General features: G+C 35.8%; 1 protein-coding gene across 15 annotated transcripts in view; it reads left to right on the top strand.

Moving 5' to 3' along the window:
- The window catches only part of MMS22L (MMS22 like, DNA repair protein), a 151,255-nt gene that overhangs the window by 80,259 nt on the left and 48,017 nt on the right, over positions 1-22,979 (top strand). For 13 of the 15 annotated variants that reach the window (XM_016956023.4, XM_518647.9, XM_016956024.4 and 10 more), the window contains 2 exons: positions 16,914-17,110; positions 21,556-21,706. In XM_016956023.4, coding sequence (XP_016811512.3) covers positions 16,914-17,110; positions 21,556-21,706 — 348 coding nt within the window. Of the gene's footprint in view, positions 1-2,135; positions 2,241-16,913; positions 17,111-21,555; positions 21,707-22,979 lie in introns of all 15 variants that reach the window. The other 2 variants (XM_054686149.2, XM_054686150.2) reach the window with 1 other exon arrangement.

Below are 22,979 nucleotides of genomic sequence, written 5' to 3'. Positions count from 1 at the left end.
GGAATGAAAGGACAGGAGGATCAGCTCAGGTCTAAATGAGATTACAGCTGGTTCTGCAGCTTATCTGGTCTATTGCCAACTAGTGTGGCTTTGCACGTCCTAAGGGGTTTACAACAGAAACTGTTTATTGAGTATCATCGGTTTACTCAACACAAGCAGGCTAATCCTTCCCAGCCTCAGCATGTTGTAGAATTGTGCAGGAGCCAAACCAAAAGCTGGTGTAGCCAGACCCTCTAGAGCCCTTTGTCTCGCTGTATATTGATTTTTACCTGAGTTAAAGACAGTAAAAAAAATAAATAAATAAATAACCAGTCCTGTTGTGAGCAAAAGGTTAATCTTACCTAAAATCTTACAAAAAGCATCTGTTAACCCTAGAAGGGACAACCTCCTTTTTTTGCCTTTTTAGTCAAGTGGGATTTTCTAGTTTCGAATTTTGAAGAACAAGATAAGAAAAACAGCTTAAAAGATCTTGCTAGGCATTCCAAGTTAAATGCTTAAGTCTCTTCTAGTAGTGCAATAACAAAAAGCTTTGTATATGGAATATGGGTGATGTGTTTCTAAGTAGTAAGTTTTTGTTTTATATCCTTTTTGTACAAAGCAATTATTTTTTTGATGTGGCAAACAAAATGCATAAAAACAAGGCTGGAAACCTTAAGGAAAAGAACTCAACTGCCAACATTAATGACCAGTAGTCATCTTAACCTGATCATCCCTTGATTAGTAGTATAGTTCTTTAATGAATAAATGTTGGTGATTAAGAGTATTATAAAGATACACCTCTTATAAATAATTCTGTGTGTGCTTCAGTCTTATTTTACTATTAGGTACTCTTTTAAACCTTCAAGTGTAAGAGTTTAATTATTACAGTTAAATCTTGAACAAAGATGGTTTATAGTGAAAAATGCTTTGGAGTCAGATATACCTGGGTTATAATTCCATTTCTGTTACTTAGTGGTCAAGTTATTTAACCTCTGAGTCCATTTTTTCATCACCAAACTGTAGATGATATTATTTACTTTACAGTATCTAAAAAACCAAATTAGAAAATACTAGAAAGTAGTACTGAGTTAATCAGGTTAGTCAACGCTAAGGTAATAGCTCAGGAGCCCAAAGTCATTGAAGATTATATGCATAGGATCCCTCCCATAATGCTAGAGAGGATATTTAAAAGTTGTGTTGCAGCGATCTTCGCAGCTTTGCTCTATATATATAGATCTGAAGCATCCATTGCCATATTTAAAGGTATATGATCTCAGGCAAGTGGATAGAGAGGTTGCCAGGTAAACACTCTTCTGTTAGTGCACAGGAGTAGCTACTTGGAAAGCCATCTGTATGAAATCTATGCTAGTTTAAAATTCCTAGGAAGGCCTGAATAGTAAACTGTTACTTAGGATAGGTGGGTGAGCTCTATTTATGTCCTTTCCAGCTTGAGTGATTACTCAGTTGTTTAGTACACAGCAAAATATATGTAAATATTGTCATCTGTGTTAAGTGCTAAGTAAAAGACAAAGGTATGTTGTTATAAGAAGAATACAGTGGTCTCTTGGTTTACTTTCTCCTAATTGGCAGTGAACATGTGTCCTCTGCTATATGTAAGCACAAAAATGTTACTATGGAAACATTTGTAGGCTTTCTAAACGTATTGTTCCAGGGAATCAGCTAAGACTGATATTTATCTTAAACACATAGCTTGTCCAATATTTAAACCTAATGGACAAGATGTGTACCAGTTGAAAATGTAATATTTATCCAATCATTTCTATTCTGTCAATCTAGGCTCTAAAGCAATAGATTGCACTCATAGAGTAATAAATTTTTAGTGAATTTGGAGATAAAGGCTATTGGTGGTGATTGCTCAAACTCTTTTTGCTCAATCATCTGAATGGTGCAAATCAAAGCATTTTGTCAGACTGTGAGAAGTTTCACCTAGATATTGCTTCCCACACACGCGGGTCACCATATAAATTACATTCACGGTTTTACAGCATAGCTGGTGCTGGAAGTTAAATTGATGCCCAGTGGTGGAACTCGTAAAACATTTTCCTGTTAACACGACCAGGCAGAGTTGACATTGTTGATGGTGGGTTCGATCTAATAAACTATTGGGTCTAACAGTGATTTTTACTGTGTTTCAGAGATGATGATGATACAAGTTTAGTGATCCAGCAGTTCTTCCTGAATGACAGAAAATTAGCTCCACTGTCTACATTACCAAATGCTGGGAAGAGTAAGAGTAAGAGGTGATTGAAGCCTAATGTAACCACATGTTCTGAAAGATCATGAATTATAGGAACAAGCTCTTTAACTCAGTGTATACCTTCTTCATAAAGAAACACACTGATTTTTCTCAAAAGAATATATTATATATTATCTGTTGGAAATACTTTATTATTACATTATTATTCAAATATGTAGGCTGTGTCCACCTTTCACAATCTTTTACACAGATGTTGTAAGCTGATTATTGTTTCTGAAAGGAAAGCAGGTTTACATTTTGGTTACATTTTTTTCTCTGTGTTTTTTAAAGTTACTTTCTTATAAGGACTTTAAGCTTTATCAAAGATTTTTAATTTTGAACTACAGCAACAGTCAATCTAAACATTTTATTCCCATAAGAGTAACTGTCAGGGGTTAATTTCTACTGGCAGTTACAAACAATGGGTACTGTCTTAAGATTTATTTTGAACTACTTTTGCGTTGTTCTTAAAGCTTTATGAAACTTTGTCTTATTTGAAAGTAATTTTTTTTTCCAATTTGTAGTTAAAATTCACAGGATGGTAACAAAGCCCTACTCTTTTATCAGTGTAAGCAAGTATCTTTCCATTTCTTCCTTGTTTGACATTATATCTGCTCCTATAGCACTGTTGCACATTCATACTGAATCGGTGATCTTTTTGTAGTTTTGTTCCATTTTATGAGATATCACAGATCTTTTACTCACCACTTTAACATTTCTTATCCCAGCATATGCATGGATTTTTTTTCATCAGGAGATGAGCTTTTTTGATGTGCAGATAAATGTTATCAATGGTGCTACGCAGATGAAACCTGTCATGTACAAATAGCATGTATCAAGCCCTAAGCATGCAGATACCAGATAAATCGGTTCATTTGCTGAAGCCTTGCAAAAAGAAATTAGTGCTATAATAAACGCCTTTGAGGCTCTCAGCCCTAATAATGGAGCTTTATAATAAACCCCACAGATCATTGACTCAATGGATAATCTTTTAGGAAACTTTTTCCCCTCCTCTATCTTTTCCTCCCTTTTAAAGAACTACAGTAAAAGTGGTAAATAGCATCTCTATAGGGAATGTATGTGGTATGAAACTACGTATCTGGAAAACCATAATTTAAAATTAAGAAATTTATTTACTGCTAAATATGATATTATTCTAAACGAGCTTATACTTTTTGATGATTTTCATAATTGATCTTAAACATGTATTAGTCACTGCTTTTTCTACATAGAATTCATATTAAACATTCCTCCTAAGTTAGTGCATTTTGTACATTAGGTTACAGTTGGATTGTTGACTACAACAGAGGCACAGAGTGAGGAGATCAAAATAAGGCAGAAGAGGAGTCAGGGAGAGAAATTGAGAGGAGGCATTCAGCTTGTACTTAGAAGTATTTATAAAGTGGTAGAAAGCAGAAGAAAGGGGATGGGGCTTATACACATTTATGTATACACAAAACTTTACACATAATTTCAAGGAGTTTGCAGATTTCTAAAGATTATATATGTACTGCAGGTTTAGCACTATATTACAATGGTGACTAGACTGTTATTTCCATTAGGGTTTGGTTATACTTTTGATGAATAAACACTTTAAAAAATATCCCTAGGTACTTTTTGACTCTTACTTGACTGAGTTTTGAAATCCAAAAAGAAAAAAAAAAACAAGTCACTATTGGAGCTGATGATGAGGTTTGTAGATCCATTAACACAATTGGCAATGGTCACTAGTTTCTGGTTGTGTAATTTACTGCATTTTTTGAGTGTGAGAGAAATGTTGAGGATGCAGAATGCTTAAGAGGTTTTAGAAAAATTATTTATCAAAGAACACTACTTTTCCAGTGCATTAGCTATTGTAATTATACATTGGTACAATCTGTTCACATAGAATTGGATTTGATTTAAATGGAGGTGGGGGGAAGAGACTGGACATTTTCAATATTTATTGATACACATAGTCCATTAAGGTAAATTATAGGGCAAATTTCACTGTGACGGGAACATTTGGGTTGATGTAGTTAATAATCAGTCAACATTACCATTAGACCCTTTATTTATAAAAATTTATTACCAACAATTAGGAAAAATGCTCACAAATGGACTTCAGCCCTAGCTTACTTACTGTGGAATAGTTGACCTCAAAAATCTTTGGCTCTTTACTTTTAATAAAATGACTCCAAATTTCTTTTTTGAAGCAATGCACGCTCCCCCACATAGCATATAGCCACTAACCACATGTAAAATGTGGTAGAATGATTGCAGTTGTCATTAGAGGGTAGCAGTGACTATGTACTACTGTTTTCGAAAAAGACTGCTGGGATGGTGAGAGCTAAGCTAGTTTTTAGAGGATAGTTTTATTAATTAGCTTTAAAAGGTGGTCTCCATAGGTTCATAAACATAATACCTTACATCTAGGGAAAACTAAAATGAAACTTTTGAAAGCAGCAAGAACTGAATAAAGTTTATTGAGAGGAAATATGATAATATACATAAAATGTCTCAGCATATGTTTCATATAGGTGTTCTGTGCTGGATAGGTAGAAAAATAAAGTAGTTTTTCTTAAAATTACCCTTATCTCTGAAATTCATTTGTCCTGAAACCAGTCCAGAATTTCTTAGATTGTTGGGAACGGCTTCTAGGAGACTTAAAACAGCTATTTTGTCTAAGTCTGCCTTTGTACTATTGTAGATACTACCCTGTGGTTATATTTCTAATAAAATTCTTTGTTCCTCCCACCTCCCACCCCAACCTTCCCAAGTGTGAATTCCTTTAGGTCAGGTCTGCATCTTTTTCATCTTTGAATCTCTAATTCCTACATAGTGCTTCTTATATGCCCTTTAGAGCATAATATACTATGTAATAACATAGTGGGTAAAACACCACAACAGCAATCCTTTTATTATGCTTACAGATTCTGTAGGTCAGGACTTTGAAAAGCCAAGGGCAGCTCTTATCTGCTCTACCACGTCTGGAGCCTCAGCTAGGATGATTCAATGTCTGGAAGTAACTCTAATTCAATGTCTGTGAATAACTCTAAAGGCCGAGACTAGAACAGCTGAAGCTGGAGGATCCAGTTCCTAGATGGCTTCTTCTTCAGTAATACATCTAGTTTCTAAGCTAGAATGGCTGGTGGACAAGCTTAGCTGGAACTGTTGACCTGAGTGCTGTCTGTGGCCTCTCGAACAGGGTATTCTCAGGGTCATTGGACTTCCTACATTGCATTTCAGGGCTCTAAAAGTGAGTATTCCCAGCAAACAAGGCAGAAGCTTTATGGCCTTTTATTACCAAACCTTATAGCCACATAGTGTCATGTCTGCTGTGCTCTTTGGTCCAATCAGTCACAGGATCTCTCAGAATCAAGAAGTGTCAAAGAATTGTGGCTGTATTTTAAAAATTACACGTTTTTCAGCAAACAGTGGAATAGCCAAAGCAAGACAGAGATAGAGATGCGGGGTGGGGGAGGATTGGGAGGAGGAAGAAAATTAAAGATTGTGAGGTGTTCTTAATATCATAGTAATTATTGGCTCCAGTGCTGCTAAGTTAGATAGATTGGTGGTCTCTTCCAAAATGAAAATGAGGGCATATTCCATAAATATTTTGTTCACACTGTTGCTTATATTCTAACTTTCTTTTTTAGTCACCAATTCCTAACTGCCCCCCGGCCTGAGCTCATTCTTTTTTCTTCTATGAGAATTCAATACATAACATTTTGGATAAGATCTAGTGCATGTGTGCTTGCACAGTTATACCCTATCCATTTACATTTGAAGAGGAAGATAATTGTATTTGAAATCCCAAAAACCAGTATAACAACTTCACATATTTTATAAGGCATGTACATTTTGTTGTGAGATTATTTTCAGAGATGATCTCATCTCTGAGTGCCTTTAACCCCAAGGACAAAGATCCTGGACCTTAACTAGTGGTCCTACCCACGTGATACTCTGGTAGTAGAAAACTTGGAGACTGACTAGCTTCATATTCAGCCATAATCTCCCCCTCTTTTACTTTCATTCATTACCTTGTACCCACACACTTGCTATTAAATTTGGAGGATGAGTTCCTGGAAATGGGAGCCCTAACTGAATACAAGCAGTGCAAGTTGTCACAATCAGATGATGATCATTCTGCTCTTCTTTTAGACATTACTAAGCTACGATGACGTCTGTAGTTCCTTATAGTTATAATGCCAAAGGATGTACCCAAGCCTTAATTATGGCCTTTACCCTCAACCATTTCCTTGAAGGCATCTTGTGATGCTGTAAAACTTAAATTTTAACATCCAGCGTGAAAATTTTTATTTTTTGTATGTGTGTTAACTTCAGGACTATAACTTGTTGGTCATAATGATGCTTATAGGTGAAGCTGATGCTTATGGGTCAGCACTGAAGCTTATGGGTAGCTCTGCCCATGCTCACTTTTATTAGTTGAGAGCATAAGATAACACTCAAGCATTGGCAAAATGTATATAGATATAGATATACAAATGTATAGATATAATTATGTATCTATATATGTGTAGTATGTTGTAATGAGTAATATAGATTCGTATATGTACAAAGTCACACTGCACATACTCATCAGGTTGGGTTTTTTTAATGAAAATATTTCAGAGACAACTAGCATTGTAACATTAGCACAGTGCAGTTAAAGAGGATGTTTAAATGTATAAATGTATTAGGCAATCCTTAATAAGCATTAGATTATCTGGGAACAAACCATGAGGAATATATATGTTGGGTATATAAGTTGGTTTTCTCTCATTTCCAGCTACCTTAAAGACTTTACTTTTGGCTCTAACTTTTTGAGATGACATGATCCTCTATGACCTGTTCCTTATCAATACTATAGTTACATTATACAAATGTATAGTTACATTGTTCCTTATCAGTACTACAGTTCCTTATCAATACTATAGTTACTGGCACTTGACTAAAGGTAATACCGTCTACTAGTAATACCACACTGTTTGTGAATCCCTTCATGTACCATGCAATTTCATGTCACTATGCTTTACTCATGTTATTTTAACTTTCTGCAACTCTATTATTTAACTCTTTGCAACTCTATTATTTTTTTAATTAACTAATATGACTTCTGTAACAGGTAATGGCATGTCTTCTCCAGGAAGTCTTCTTTGAATCCTGTTTTTTACTCTTTACATACCTCTGTCTCAGCACTTAACTGTACATTCTTTGAAAGGAAGGACTATATTTGATAACATCTAATACAATGCCTCATGTAATTAACAGACATTGACGTGTTCATTAAGATGATCTGAACTATTAGGTAGAATGATTCCTGAGTCTGATTGTACTCTTTGACTCTAGGTCCAGATTTCCAAAAACATTTTCGATAGTGTTACTTCAATTTTCTCTTTTCATATCAAATTATATCCTCCTGTTATAATTAACTGTCCCTCATAACTTTCAGTTTTTCTCCCCCAAAATTTGGCAATGACAGGCTGCTCCTTCCTTTCCCTCACAAAATGTGAAATAATTAGTGTTGGCTTTTTCCTTCATAAAGTAACTGAAAATGCACATTAGCTCTTACCTGGATGTTTACAGAAGCTTCTTAATTAGTTTCTTTTATCTTTAGTCAGTTCTTATTCTGACCCATTCTGTTTGCCATTACCTGATTAATCTTTCCCAAAGCACTTTTTTCATTATATCACCCTCCAGTTCAGAATCCTTCAGTGTCTTCTTACCACTTTAAGAATGAAGTCTTGATTTTTCTTTTAACAGCAGGATTAACCATTTTTGTATCTCTAGCATCAGACATAGTGACTAGCACTGAGTAACTTCTTCTAAAGTGAATGAAGAAAACATATGACTGAACAAATGGAACACCATTTCTATTCTTAAATTTATTGCCTTCCAATGCTACTATAAAAATTCTCTATTATAATCAAAGTGGTTGCTTTTTTTTCATTCTTCAAACACCTTGTTCTTTTATATATTCCTTTTAAGATGTAAATTATATTACACTTCTGCTTTTCTGGCTTGTTATCCACTTTGATTTTATCCAAAGTCCTTACATGGCTCACAAGATCTTACATGGTCTGGAACCCTGCCACCTCTCCAGTTCATCTGCTGTTCATCTGTCACCCATTGTGCTTCAGCCACCTTGGACTCCTGGTTGTTGTTCCTTGAGTCTGTGAAACTGTGCCAGGCCCAGCACCTTTGCACTTTTTCTTCTCACTGGAATATTCTTCCCCATGTACCTGTGTGTTTCCGTCCCTTACTTATTTAGTTCTTTGCTCAAATGTCACCTTCTTAAAAGATGTTTCCTGATCATTGTACAACTACAATGTTCTTGTACAAAGTTCTATCAATCATCATCCCCATACTGTGATTTCTTTTTTATACATAAAGCTCACCACAAGTTGAGGTATTACATGGTTGTATGTTTAATTATCTGTCTCTCATTAGAATATAAGTTCCAGAGGGCAGAGACTTTGTCTGTTTGCTAGTTTTGTACCCTACTGCTTAGAACGTATGCTGTATATGTTGAATTAGAGAGTAAGTGATTTGATTTTATATACCTTTGTGTTTTTACTTTCCTCCTTTTCACCTAAACACTCCTTACCTATCCTTTGAGAATCTCTTCCACGCCCATTTTCTTGTGCTTCCCCCTGAAGGTTTTTCTCTTCTGAGTTGGTAAAACAATCTTATACTTTGTTTTGCACTTATACCTATAGAGTAAAGGAGTATTTTCAATCCTCCTCCATGACAGGATTATGTATGATCTTGTTACTTAGTCTATGAACTGCTAGTTGCATGGTCATTGCCTTATCTGTTGCAGGAATTAAATAAGGCCTATTCAATAAATGAAATACTTATTGATCAGAAAATCAAAGATTGTTTATTGAAAATATATATGCCAGATCTATTCTAAGTGTTTGGCCTTTATTAATGTAATTCTGTAGGTACTATTATTATCCCTTTTTTTTTAGATGAGGAAAGCCAAGAAGGTAACTGCCCACAGCATGGTGCACCATAGGATAGCAGCATCTGCCTGGTAGAAATGTAGACCCTCGGCCGGGCATGGTGGCTAATGCCTAGAATCCCAGCACTTTGGGAGGCCAAGGTGAGCGGATCTCAAGGTCAAGATATCAAGACCATCGTGACCAACATGATGAAACCCCGTCTTTACTAAATATGCAAAAATTAGCGGGGCATGGTGGCACGCACCTGTAGTTCCAGCTACTCGGGAGGCTGAGGCAGGAGAATTGCTTGAACCCGGGAGGTGGAGGTTGCAGTGAGCTGAGATGGCGCCACTGCGCTCCAGCCTGGCACCAGAGCGAGACTCTGTCTCAAAAATAAACAAGTGAGGCCAGGCACGGTGGCTCACGCCTATAATCCCAGCACTTTGGGAGGCCAAGGTGGGCAGATCACGAGGTCAGGAGATCGAGACCATCCTGGCTAACACGGTGAAACCCTGTCTCTACTAAAAATACAAAAACATTAGCTGGACGTGGTGGCGGGCGCCTGTAGTCCCAGCTACTCGAGAAGCTGAGGCAGGAGAATGGTGTGAACCCAGGAGGCGGAGCTTGCAGTGAGCTGAGATCTTGCCACTGCACTCCAGCCTGGGTGACAGAGCGAGACTCCGTCTCAAAAAATAAATAAATAAATAAAATAAACAAATGAAATGTAGACTGTCAGACCAACTGCGTCAGGAATTAAAAACAAATAGTAAATATTATGATTGGGCCCAATGCTGAAGATGCAGAAAGATCTTTAGTGAGGCCAAGACATTAGTATTTGTAGAGAGATACAGATAATTTTGGTGGTAGTCAACATTGGGAACTACTTACAATAATAACAAGGAAGTGGATCCTTGTTACTACTGTGTTATAAAATACAGTGAAACGTAACTGAAAAACTTAAGTTTTATACTCATAATCATCTACAAAGTCAAGACTAATGAAAATATGAGGGTAAATTCTAAAAATGATGACTTCTTACTGGTATGTTTTCATACCAGTGCTAGTTACTGTTTTTGGGACACAGGCAAGCAACTTCATTTTAGGCACTTCACCCCTTTTATTGTATATAAGACAGCATTATTATAGGCATGCTTGGTTTGCTAGGTTCATCACTGGATTCCTGATTTGTTGTTCTTTCCCAGTCTTGCAAACTAACTCAATTTTGGAGCATAGGAAAATTGTAAATTATCACACATCGTTGACCTTTGGAATCCCTATAAAGCCTGGCACTCCCCAGAAGTATTAAACTTTTAACGTGTATGCATCTGGTATATCACCTGGGATTGGCTGTTATACTACTTTATAACTACCTTTATTAAGAACTTACATATGAATGAGTGAATACAGCAATGCGACATTTGGAGCATGTATTATTTATTTGTGTAGTAAAATGGTATTTGAGGTAGCTGTAGCATAGTGATTATGAATTGGGGTATTGAAGCTAGACTGTTTGGGTTCAAATCCTGGCTCTGCTGCTTACTAACAGCATGACCCAAGCAAATTACTTATCCTTTCTGTACTGAGATTCCTTGTCTATAAAATGAGGACAATAAAGTACCTACAGATTAAATTAGTTATTAAAGGTCAAACACTTAGAATAGGGCTAGTACATATATTATCATTAAACAGTTTTTAATTCTCTGGCCAACCATAATAGTTACTCTTTACTGAATATGTCTTATTTAATTCTTGCAGCAGATGAGGAAATGACCATCCAACTGCTAATTGGCAAAATAGGATGTATACTTTAGTATGTCTGTCTCCAAAGCTTGTATCTTTCTAGTGATGTTCGAATGCCTGTAAGAACATGTTTATTAGGATTTAGAAGCAGTAGTGCATATTGTCTTGCCTTACAGTCTATGAAAGTGCATATTATTTTGCCTTGTCTACAAAGTATTTTTACCTAAATGCTGTGACTTTAATGCTTTAGCAGCTCCATAGAGGACAGTAGGGCATTATTTCCATTTAACAGATGAAAAACTGAGGCCTAGTAGTTTTCCAGAGTCACAAGCTGATCTCTTCTGTCTTAGACAAGAACTCATTTGAAGAATTCTCCTTGCATCTCAAGGAGCCCTTATTTTTCTCTGTAATTATATGTGATGGTAAGCGTCATTGCCACTGCTGTGCTTTATCATCAAAACAGTCAGTAAACTCTTTGCTTTGATTTCACATATTCATTCATCCATCCATCCATCCATCCATCCATCCATCCATCCATCCGTCTACCACCTACTTACCCCCTCCTCCACATATGCACAGACACACAGATGTACTGGGGTGTCTGTTACATGGAGGCATTGCAAAGTGTGCTTGAATTGCTACTTGCCAGCCTGGTTTCTCCCTGATAATTTGGGCATGCACAGGATTGGGACTCAGGATTGAAACTACCATTATCTCAAATTGAGGCTTTGTAAAAGTCTCTTCATACCTAGAAGTTGTTTGTTGTTTTTTCTCATTTTTTGAAGACAAGATTGTATTGATGATTTTTTGGGTAGCTTCCACTGTTTAAATTTCAGGGTTGTTTTGTTTTTCTGATAATGCCATTACCTTAGTTATGTTATATTCTTCCTGGATAATAAGGCAGAGTAAGCCCTGTTTCACAGATACAAGCAAGTATGACAAGAGGATTCAGTGTCTAAGGTTTTTTAATGAGTTTAGCTGAAGCTAAAAATGGTTATAGAGTGTCCTGATTCCCATTTAGTTTTCCATCAGGTCAATAAGATACTTGGAATAATTACTCATAGTGATTTGGAACAACTTTTTGACTTAAAATTTTCCATTATATTTTTCACTAATAAAGATTTTTTTAAAGTTACCATGTTTGCAGTAGAGTTAAAAGAATTCAATTATTGCTGTTAATCCTTACCAGTCATATTTATTATATTATGCTTTTTCCATGTGATGAAAAGTCCATCAATAGACAATTTTAATTTTCCTTAAACTTTGAGGCATCATGTATTAGAAATAATTAATATACAACTGTGAATACCAGGAAAGTGGTATATAGGATGTCATACCTTATTCTATAACAGTTATAGGAGAAACAATGGTATGCCAAGATTAGAGGCGAAAACTATAAGCAATGGTCCAGCAAGTGTTCCCAGAAGCCTGCCTAAGTTACTAGGGAGGAGCAGAAACTGAGAGACCAGACTGGCAGGTAGAAGTTTCAGGTACAGGGTTCCATGCGTCTCATATGATAGATGCCTCAATAAATTTGTGTGTCTGTGGGGATAAGGTATCTGTGTGGGAGTAGAGAGTTGGGGGCAAAATGGATAAGTAAACATGAAATCAAAGCAAGAAGTAGCAGACAAATAAAAACAGGAAATCTTGGAAAGTGGGGCAAAAGAGCAGTCAGATGAAAGAATCAGGAAAATACTTGAAGATAATGAGGAAATCTAAAGGAGGCAGGGTAACTGAGCTAAAATAGAAGCGTAGGAACACCTGGATAATTGGTATGTGAAAGTGTGGGTGTTTATATAGTGTAATGATAGGCTTCTAAACTTTTCAGAATGTTATTTCCTGTGGTCTTCACAATAACCCTGTTAGGTGGATATAGCAACAATTGTTCCTGTTCTTGACTCTAAAGAAAACAGCGAGTTGGGAGGTTACTTGTTTTTCCAAAGCCACACTGCTCTGGATAGCTATGCTAATAACCATGTTTATTACGCAGCATAATTACTCCTTTTGTCTCAATTTTCTCATATATAAGATTTGAATAATAATTATGCCTACCTCATAGGATGAGAAACGATGCTTATAAAACACTTTGCATGGTGCTGGTCTCATAGTAAATACCAGTAAATGCTGGATGTTCCTGTTATTTCCACCGTGAGAGCTGCAATTTGAATAACTTGACATTCAGCAAATTTATTTTCTACTATACTGTATTGTATCTTTTATAATGTAAGAGAGCTGGTTACATGTGTGTATTTCCTTATCTGATCTTGTATTTCCAAACTGATCTTAAGGTGAAATCTGTCTTCACTCAAATAAAACAATTGCCAAGTGTTGGGAGATCCTACATCCTTGTGTTATGTCTTTCAGTTTCTGACCAGAAATCACATATTTTTCCTTTTATGCAAAAAATCTACTTACATATTTCTACTGTTTGTGTTGAAGAAGGTAAATAATGCCTCATAAAACAGCCATCACCTAGAACTATATTACATTCTTTATAATATTTTATGTATGTTTTGTGTTTTCTTTTACATTGTTACCTCTAGTGACAGAGCTTCTTCTTTGCATTTTTGTAAATGTACCTTCAGCAGATATGCAGTGGTCACATCTAATATAATTTATTTTTCAGTAGTCTGTATAATTAGTTTTCTGGTTCAAACATGTGATTTTAAAAAATTACCAGTGTCTGCAAGGAGTATTTCTAGCTATTTGGCTATAGTGCAAAAATTTGGTTCTTCCTTCAGACTTCTATTACAGTGCACCCTTGGCATTTCCTGTATTTGTCACTCACTGATTTCTTTATGCTTAAATAAATTATTATTATAAGGTCTTAAACAACTAGGTTCTGGTTTAAAATAGCAGGTAATCATTTCTTCTTATCCAGACTGAAAAAGCTTGAACTTTCAAACTATTGAGCAGGAAGCATTTTGCATATTCCCGGGGATATTAGCTGCTTTTCAAATCCAAAAACACAAAGTGGGTGCACATTTCCAAAACAAGTGTGGTTTGGGGTCAGTGTCTTACCCTTAGTTGAAACTTGTCTTAGCTGTTTTAACTCATCCTTGGAGGATGTAATCTATAGCTTTAAAATTTTTTACCTCACAATGGTTTTTTTTTTTTTTATTAATTATTCTTTTTTTTTTTTTTTTTTTTTTTGGAGACAGAGTCTCGCTGTTGCCCAGGCTGGAGTGCAGTGGTGCAATCTCAGCTCACTGCAACCTCTGCCTCAAGCAATCCTCCAGCCTAAGCCTCCCAAGAAGCTAGGACTACAGGCACATGTCACCATGCCCGGCTAATTTTTTGTATTTTTAGTAGAGATGGGGTTTCACCATGTTGCCCAGGCTGGTCTTGAAATCCTGAGCTCAGGCAATCCACCCACCTCAGCCTCCCAAAATGCTGGGATTAGAGGTATAAGCCACTGCACTTGGCTTTTTTTTTTTTTTAACCTAATGGATTCAGAACTTTGAATCCTATCCCCACGTTAGCTCATACTTATACTCACTGGTACCTCAACGTTTTGTTCTGGAGAGGTCAAAGGTGGTTCACATTTGTTGGCCTTTCTCATTATTGCCTTGAATACATGTTTTCTAGCATCTCTTCTTATAGTCTTTCCTAATGTTAGAATTCTGATGTTGCTCCTGGCCCTTCAAAAGACACAGCTACATGTGGCTTTTCCAGCCCCTTTTCTTAAGCTTTCTGAAATTCCTTTATTTAATTTATTTATTATTATTATTTTTTTAAATTATTTTGAGAAAGTCTTGCTCTGTCACCCAAGCTGGAGTGCAGCGGCACAATCTCGGCTCACTGCAACCTCCACCTCCTGGGTTCAAGCAATTCTCCTATCTCAGCCTCCTGAGTTGCTGGGATTACAAGCGTGTACCATCATGCCTGGCTAATTTTTTTGTATTTTTATTAGGGAGGGGATTTCACCATGTTGGTCAGGTTGGTCTTGAACTGCTGGCCTCGAGTGATCCACCCACCCTGGCCTCCCAAAGTGCTGGGATGAAATTTCTTTAACCTAAGTAGAAAGAGAAGATAATTTATCAATGTTTAATTCACTTAAAACTTGTGTATGTGTAGGTGCATAAGGGTGCATGTCTTAGTGTGTAAAAAGAAAAGTGGGCTTCAGAGTCAGATTTAAGTTCAGATGATGGGGCCAGCCCTTTCTAGCCATGTGACCTTTGGGCATATTTAGCTTTCCTACTGTTAGCTTCGTCATCTATAAAGAGGATTAATGATACCTATCTCATAGAGTTGTTCCGATTTTAAAAGAATTTAATTAATTTAAGGAATTTCTAGCACATATATAGAGGTCGATCAGAAATGTTACTCCTTCCTAGGGAATAGGTTTTAGTTAGTAAATAAAATGGCTTTTTTAGATATGGTGAGCAAAATCCATCCTACTCAAGTTAGTTATTGTCTTTTGAAACCAATATACTTTGAAAAAGCTATAAAGGGCAGTAGAAATGGTGGTATTATTTTACATGGATTCCACTGTGTAGAAATGTACTCTGAACTTTGCTATGTTGATATAGGCAGTTGAGTTAGTTGCCAGATAGATTTTAGTGGTTTGTTATTTATCTCATTCTAAGATAAAGGAACTGAAATGGTTCTCTAGCCACTAGTTCAAGTTGAAAGCATCTCAAGAAGTTTTTACAGAGAGGACATAGCAGATATTTGGTTAGCTTTTATGAGAATTGTTTACTGTATACTCTTTCCCCAGCCATTTGTTCACTTGTTTTTTCAATATTTCATGTAGTATTAAGTAATATCCCATAATTTTCCAGGAATTCCAATGTAAAGGGGCTCAAGGCCCTAATGTTATACAGTTTATACTTAGAATTTTTACTCACTCTTGGGTAGTTATGTGAAATATTCTAAGATGTGATCTTATAACCAGCTTGATCTTTTTGTGGGGTTGCTTTAGATACACGTGCTAGTTCTGTGTTTTGTATAGTTCTTTCATGTTATCCACTTCCCCTAAACTGTTTAAAAACATCAAACATCTTTTTTAAAGTACTTAATTATTTTTCTTAGTGGAATGCTATCTCTATTAAAGGAAGTCTTCTCCATAATTTCCATTGCTTATTTTTTGCTGCTTTCTGTATAATTGAAAAAAAAATGCAAATGTAAATGTATCCATGCATTTATGTCTACTCAGTTGATCTGGCAGTAATATAAACAGAAACAGGAATAATAGCATGGTTGTACATTTAGTTTTAAATAATCATATTATCAGTGGGTGCACAACATAAATGCCTTCTGTTCCACATCACTAAGAAGATCTCTTATTTCCCTCTCTTTGGTAACCTCAATTTCCTGCACATGTTTCTATTAAGGTCTAGAGTTATCTAAATTTTCGATTGAATTAATCAGCAAAGGTGAGTAAATGATTAATCAAAATTTGAGGCAGTATCGAATTATGTTTTATTATTTTATGAAGAGTAACTTGTTATTGTATATTATTGCCTACCAAGTGAGAATGATTATGAATCTTTTGGGACCAAAGTAGTAAGATTGTATCTAGCATAGTTTTGTCTACTACACAAGGCCTGTGTCTTCTAAACAAGGAAAGTATTTTAATTTAAAATACCACGCATAAGCCAGTTGTACTTACCTTCCTCTTGGTACATCCATGTCCTAAAGCCCTCAGGAGAAAATTGTTTAAAAAATTGTTTTCATGTCTAGATTTTAAGTAAAAATCACTTGTCATGTGTGAGTTGCAAAATGCAGACCTTCATTCTGAAGCTGCCTCTTTCTCATTTGGATCTGACATATTAAAAAGCATATAATTAATGGTTGACATTAGTAGTTAACATTAACTTTATGATGCTTAATATGCCATCATTCATCTATCAAACAACCAGAAATGCATAATGTCTTGGCATAAAGGTTTTAATTATATAAAATGTTTCTCATATGATATAAATGGAAAAAGCTCAAAATGTACTTTAAGAAGATTTTTGTAAGCATTTGTTAAGGGTGTTAGCTGTATTTTTATTTCTTTTTAGGAGTATGCATCAACAATTGTGTCAGGAACTTCAAAGGGACAATGTGGACCTATTTGTAGTACAGTCTTCATTATCGGCTAAAGAGCGCCACCTTGCTGCAGTTGCCAGTGCACTGTGGAGACATTTCTTTTCATTTTTGAAGAGTCAGAGAATGTCACAGGTAGTGCCTTTCTCACAACTTGCGGATGCAGCTGCAGGTCAGCATTAATTATTAATTTGCTAATTTCTCTTTTTGCAGACTCTTTGTCAGTATTTTCCTTTATTTTCTTAGTAACAAACTCTTGTATAGCAAACATTTTGTCAGCCAGAAAGATGAAACAAATTACATATTAATAAATTGGGATCCTTTGGCTTATTTATTGCTAAAAATTAAATGATTATTTACTAAAAATAAGATAATTTTCTATCCTGAAAATATTGAATGTACATAAGCTTTTCTTATGCATGTAATATTTTGGAAGGTAAACTAGCATTTGATTACGTGTGATTCAAGTAGTTTCTTTTCAAATTGTATGAGCAGATATATAGGTATAAGATGAAGTTAATTTGTGTAAAGAGCAAAAGAATATAAAATAAATACCACTTCAACCCCAAGAAGATGAGATCAGAATGACACTGAATATATAGGATGTTATTGTTCTGACTTCTACTAGATTCTACTTTAAGTTGTAATTTTTACTTAATTTGATTATTAACCTAAAGACATGTCCTTAGGCTTTAAGGGACTCTGGATCTCATGAAATTATAGGCAAGAATTTGAATATATGTGCATATATATTATTTCTAAGAAGAGGCCATTGTCTTCTCAAGGGGGTATTTTGCTCAAAATATGTTAAGAAGTATTGGAATAGACAGTGATTAGTATGGTAACTCCATGTACTTGAATGAAGTCCATTTAAAGGTATTTAATTTATTTTTAAATAATAGTTTTAAAAACCTAAGATTTAAACCAATATTTATCCTAGTGTGTATGAGGAAAACTGAGCTTAAAGTGCTGTGTAAAAGACTAATGATTTAAATTTGAAAAGATTTTGAATTCTGATAACACTTCTATAATTAGGACTTTACGATGATAGATTAAAGAATTGTGACAGGACAACAATTTTCCAACTACTGTAATGTCTATGAAAATAAATATTGATATTCAACCAGTTTAAGCAGTCATTAATAGATGATATAACTTGTGTACATGCATCATCCCAACTGCCAGTCAACAAAAATAATAATGCATCAGTTCAGTCAGTGCTGTCTTAGATGCTGAAGATAAATGGTATATAAATAGAAAGCAAAATATGTGTACTTTGGCTTTGATTTGAAATAAAGACTTGATAGTTTAGGAGAAAATGATTTTCTTCATTTAAAAAAAGTTACTGAATACCTAGTTTAATAGGCATTGGAGAGATACTAATGGAGAAGAAGGACAAAAATACTTGTTCTCATGGAGCTCATAATCTAGTGTTGGGGCATAGGAAGACCACTAAATGAATAAATAGTGTAATGTGTGGTGATAAATGCTGTGGGAAAGAGTGGAATATAGGATAGGAATACAGAAGGCCAGAGGCAGTTGTGATTTTAAATAGAGTGGTCAGGAATGCCGAAGTAAGTAATATTTGTGCAAAGAACTGAAGGAGATGAGAGACCATGCTTTGCAGAAGTCTGAAGGCAAGAACATGTCTGGTGTGTTTGAGAAACTATAGGGAAGCAGCAAAGGCTCATGTGGAATGAGAAAGGGAAAGAGAACTAAGAGATGGATCAAGAGGTAATGGAGAGCTAGTTTGTGTTCTGCCTTGTAAGTGGTTATAAAGACTTTTGGTTTTACTCTGAGATTGGAAGCTGTTGAAAAGTTTTGAGCAGAGGAGTGATAAGAGTCCTCTGGCTGCTAGGTTGAGGCTAGACTTATAGGAAGACTAGGCAAGGGGAATAGCAGGAAGGCAGTTAGGGAACTATTGTAATAACCCAAAAATGAGCAGCTGTGGCTAGAGTGGTGGCAGTAGAGGTGGTGAGAAGTGGTCAGGTTTCCCATCTGAAGAAAGTATTTTCAAGGTAGAGCTGACAGAATTTGCTAAGTGGGTAAGATACGGTAACCAAATAGATAAAGAGAGGAATTAAGGGTAACTATAGCCATTTGCTGAGATGAGGAAGATTGAGGCTAGAACAGATTTTATGAGGGAAGATTAACATTTTTGGTAATTTTTTTAAAGATGTTCATTAAATCCAAGTAGACATGTTAAGTAGGCACTTAGATAATGATCCTAGAGTTCAGGAAGAGGTCCAAGCTAGAGATTTGAAGTTGGAAAGCATCCATATATAAATAATTCTTTAAAACCATGAAACTGGATGAGATCACCCATAGAGCAAGTATGGATGAAAAGAAAAGTTTGAGGACTGGACCTTAGGGTATTCCTTTGTTCAGATTTGTAGGGTCGGGAGAAACAAGAAAGGAGACTGGAGAGGAATGAAGGTAAGTTAAGAAAAAGCAGGGAAGTGTGGTGCCGTGGAGCCCAAAGAGAGGAAAGTGATCAACAGCTCAGTTTCTACAGATGGATCAAGTGAGATAAGGTCTGAGAATTAGTCATTGGATTTAATAAGAGGGAAGTCACTGGTGACCTGAAAGAGCAGTTTGTATGTAGTGGAGAGGCAAAGGCCTGATAGAAGATGATTCCAGAGAAAATGTGAAAAGAGCAATTGCAGACTGCAAATTTAGATTAATCTTTTTGAATATCACTGTTTAAGAGAAGTAGAAAAATGGGGATAGTAGCTAGAGGGGTCAAAGAGGAAGGTTTGTTTTTGTTTGGTTTTTAAATAACATGGGAGACATTTCAGTATATTTAAAATGCTGACAGGAATGCTCCAAAGTGAAGGAAAATTGCATGGTACAAACAAAGTCACTTTGGTTTTAGTGCCCAGAGAAAATGGGATCTTATAGAGAACTTGGCCTCAGTTCATCTCTAGTAGCAGAAGAGAAGGCAGAATAAGTGAGCCCAGATGAAGGCAACTGCGTAAATGTGGTAGCAGCTTGTGATAGTTCTCTTCTGATGTTTCTTGTTTCTCTGTGAAGTATTAAGTCAGTCCATCAGCTGAAAATGAGGAAGGGGCAGAAGGTGCTGACTGTTGATGAAGAGTGAAGAGAAGATATGCAATTGTACCCTAAGAGAATAAAAGACTGAATGGACTAGGGAAATGTCATAGGAATGCTGGCCAATTCTAAGAGCCTACTTGAAGTCTGTAGTCATAAATGTAAAGTGGTATCAGTCAGCATGGTTCTTCTTCAGCCATTTAATACTGGTACACGTGGGGAAAAGGCCAAGAGTTTGAATTAAACAGGTGATGATTTTTCCAGGCAAGTACACAAATCAAGAAAGGAGCAAGAGTTGGTAGTATAAATGAATGAGTATAATAATGGACCATGCAATCAAGTGTCCTAAAGAGAGACAGGGAAGGCATGGAGACAAGGAGGGATGAGGAAATGGTTGTAGGATCAGTGGATTTTAGGTCCTGATGGAATCAAAGAATTGTTGGAGTTGGGGGAGAAGAGGAAAGTTGGAAAGCTAGTTTGGAGTCAAAAATTGGGGTACTTTACAATTGAAATTACTGAGATTGTAGTTACTGGTAATGCCAAGGTCTCTGGGTATCAGCATGGGAGTGAATGGCTGACGTAGAATGGAAGATAGATTCATTGAATCAGAGGAGTTCAAGAAATCAAGAGTCCATGACACTGGAGAAAAATAATCACAAAAGATTATGGCAGGAGTGCTGTTGGAGAGTATGATAGTGAGCTACAGTCTACAAAGAATGAGAGGAGGAGGTGAACTAGGAAGTAGTAGGTAAATGCAACAAAGATAGTGACTAATATAACCTGATGATATGAAATTCAAAGCTAGCAATTTTAGGGAGGAAGAGGGGAGAATAGTCTAGAAGCAGCAATGTGGACCAAGGAGTAATCTCACCCTATTGGTAGATCAAGTGGTATACGGGGAGTGGGAGAATAGACAGCCACCCCGTTTCAGAAAGCTGCATAGGAGTTCTTAATAAATAATGTATTGGCAAAGAAATTAATATCATACAAAATGAGTTTATGGGTTCCCAAGAAAAATCACAAAATAAAACATATTTGTTTAGCATGGTTAACTAAGGAATTCTAGTTCCTAGCCTTTGTGGGTTCTAAAGGAAGTGGAGTGTCATTGATTGTAGGAGATCTCTGTTTAATAGAAGAGAATGTCCAGTGTCTAAGGTGAGAAGGAACTGTTCACCTGTGGCAGATGACAGGCAAATTTGCTTCCTTAGAAGACTAGATGCTGGACATATTTTATAAATAGGTCTTTTGAATGGTGGAGGCACATTAGCCAAAACCTCAGGCATAGAATTTGTAATTAGAGGGAGCCATTATAGATCTGTAATGATAATGCAGAGATAAATTCTTCTAGGCCTTTCTTGGAGATCTAGATGCTACAGAAATTTCTATGACAACATGAATTTGTTCAGCTTTAGCTTTTTGTTTGCTCTACATTTCTAAGTAGGACATTTTATTATTTGTTACTTAAAAAAAAAAAAAAAAACACTTGTTACAATTGGCCAGGGGTGTGTGGGTCAGAAATGGTTTTTAAAGATTCCTGACCTTACGTTTCTCTCATTTTGAATCTAGACTTTACTTTGCTAGCAATGGACATGCCAAGCACAGCTCCATCAGATTTTCAGCCTCAGCCAGTTATATCAATTATTCAACTTTTTGGTTGGGATGATATCATCTGCCCTCAAGTTGTAGCAAGATATTTAAGTCATGTCCTACAAAATAGGTACGTGCTTTTATTTCAGGCATACACATTAATGCAAACCTGTGACAGATCAGTATCCTAGGAAGCTAAGAATTTTCACAAATGAGGACTGATCTCTACTACATATACTCTCACTTTGTCAGGTTTTTGCTTTCAGATATATCAGCCTTTCGACAGTAGTAATAGTAAGAACACTAACTTATATTTTGTGGCCTGCTTTAAAAAAAAAAGTTGTTTGTTAAGCCCTTTCAAAACTGTTTTTGTAAGACTGTCTTATCATCATACTGAAGTGACCTTTCTACACATCCCACTGTGAAAGAAATTACACATTTATTATTATTGAATCTGTAAGATACTGGTATTTATTACAGTTTTCGTTTTAATGATAGCTTTCCTTTTTACTGCTAGATTTTTAACTCTTAACTCACTCTTAACTCATGAGATCATGAGTTTTCACTCTTAACTCATGAGATCATGAGTTTTCACTCTTAACTCATGAGATCATGAACAAGATACTTCACCTGAACAATGTCTTCCTTATCTATAAGTATTTCCTGCCACATTACACAAGAGATCTGAGGAACCTCATTGGAAAAAAAAATAGAATGAATAAAGTTACAATAGAAATAGTATAGAGTGGTCAGGAAGACTTGAATAAGAACATCAAGATGAGGGAAAATAAAATAAATATACAAGCCTAAGAGGTCTTAGTCCTCTTTTTAGTAACAACTGCTTGTAGAGTGAGAGAGCATATGTTCATGACCACTTCTCTGTTTACTTTTTCTAGGGTTTTTATTTTTATTCTACTTGCCACTTTCTTCATTACTATCTCACATAGCTAGTTATAATAAGCCCTTGCTTTTCTCTTGGTAGCCATAGTCTTTCCTGTCTTCGTCCTTAGCATAAACCTACACATACGTTTTGTGTACACATGGCATATGTGTAGGTTTGTGAGATCTTAGTCCTCTTAGGCCTGTGTATTTATTTTATTTTCCCTCATCTTAACGTAGTTTTTGTCCAAGCTGCCCATCAGTGGAAATGAAGAGAGATGTAGTTGGTGAGCTAAGTCTTTTCCTAAGGAAGCTTCAATAAGCAGTATCATTAAGTATACATTTTATCATTGGGCTTTCAGTTGTAAGGTAAGAGAGTTCAAATTCAGTTGGATTACTTTTACAATCCCTTCCAGTTTGGGAATTCTTTAATAGTAATGAACATTTATATTATGCATTAAAGACTTCTGCTGAAATAATTTGAAATAATTTCTACTTAAAAAATGATATTGTTAGTGTATTAG

Source organism: Pan troglodytes, chromosome 5, assembly GCF_028858775.2.
Source record: "Pan troglodytes isolate AG18354 chromosome 5, NHGRI_mPanTro3-v2.0_pri, whole genome shotgun sequence".
Taxonomy (NCBI): Eukaryota; Metazoa; Chordata; class Mammalia; order Primates; family Hominidae; genus Pan; species Pan troglodytes.
The sequence above is the reverse complement of the archived record's forward strand: the minus strand, read 5'-3'. Positions and strand labels throughout refer to the sequence as shown.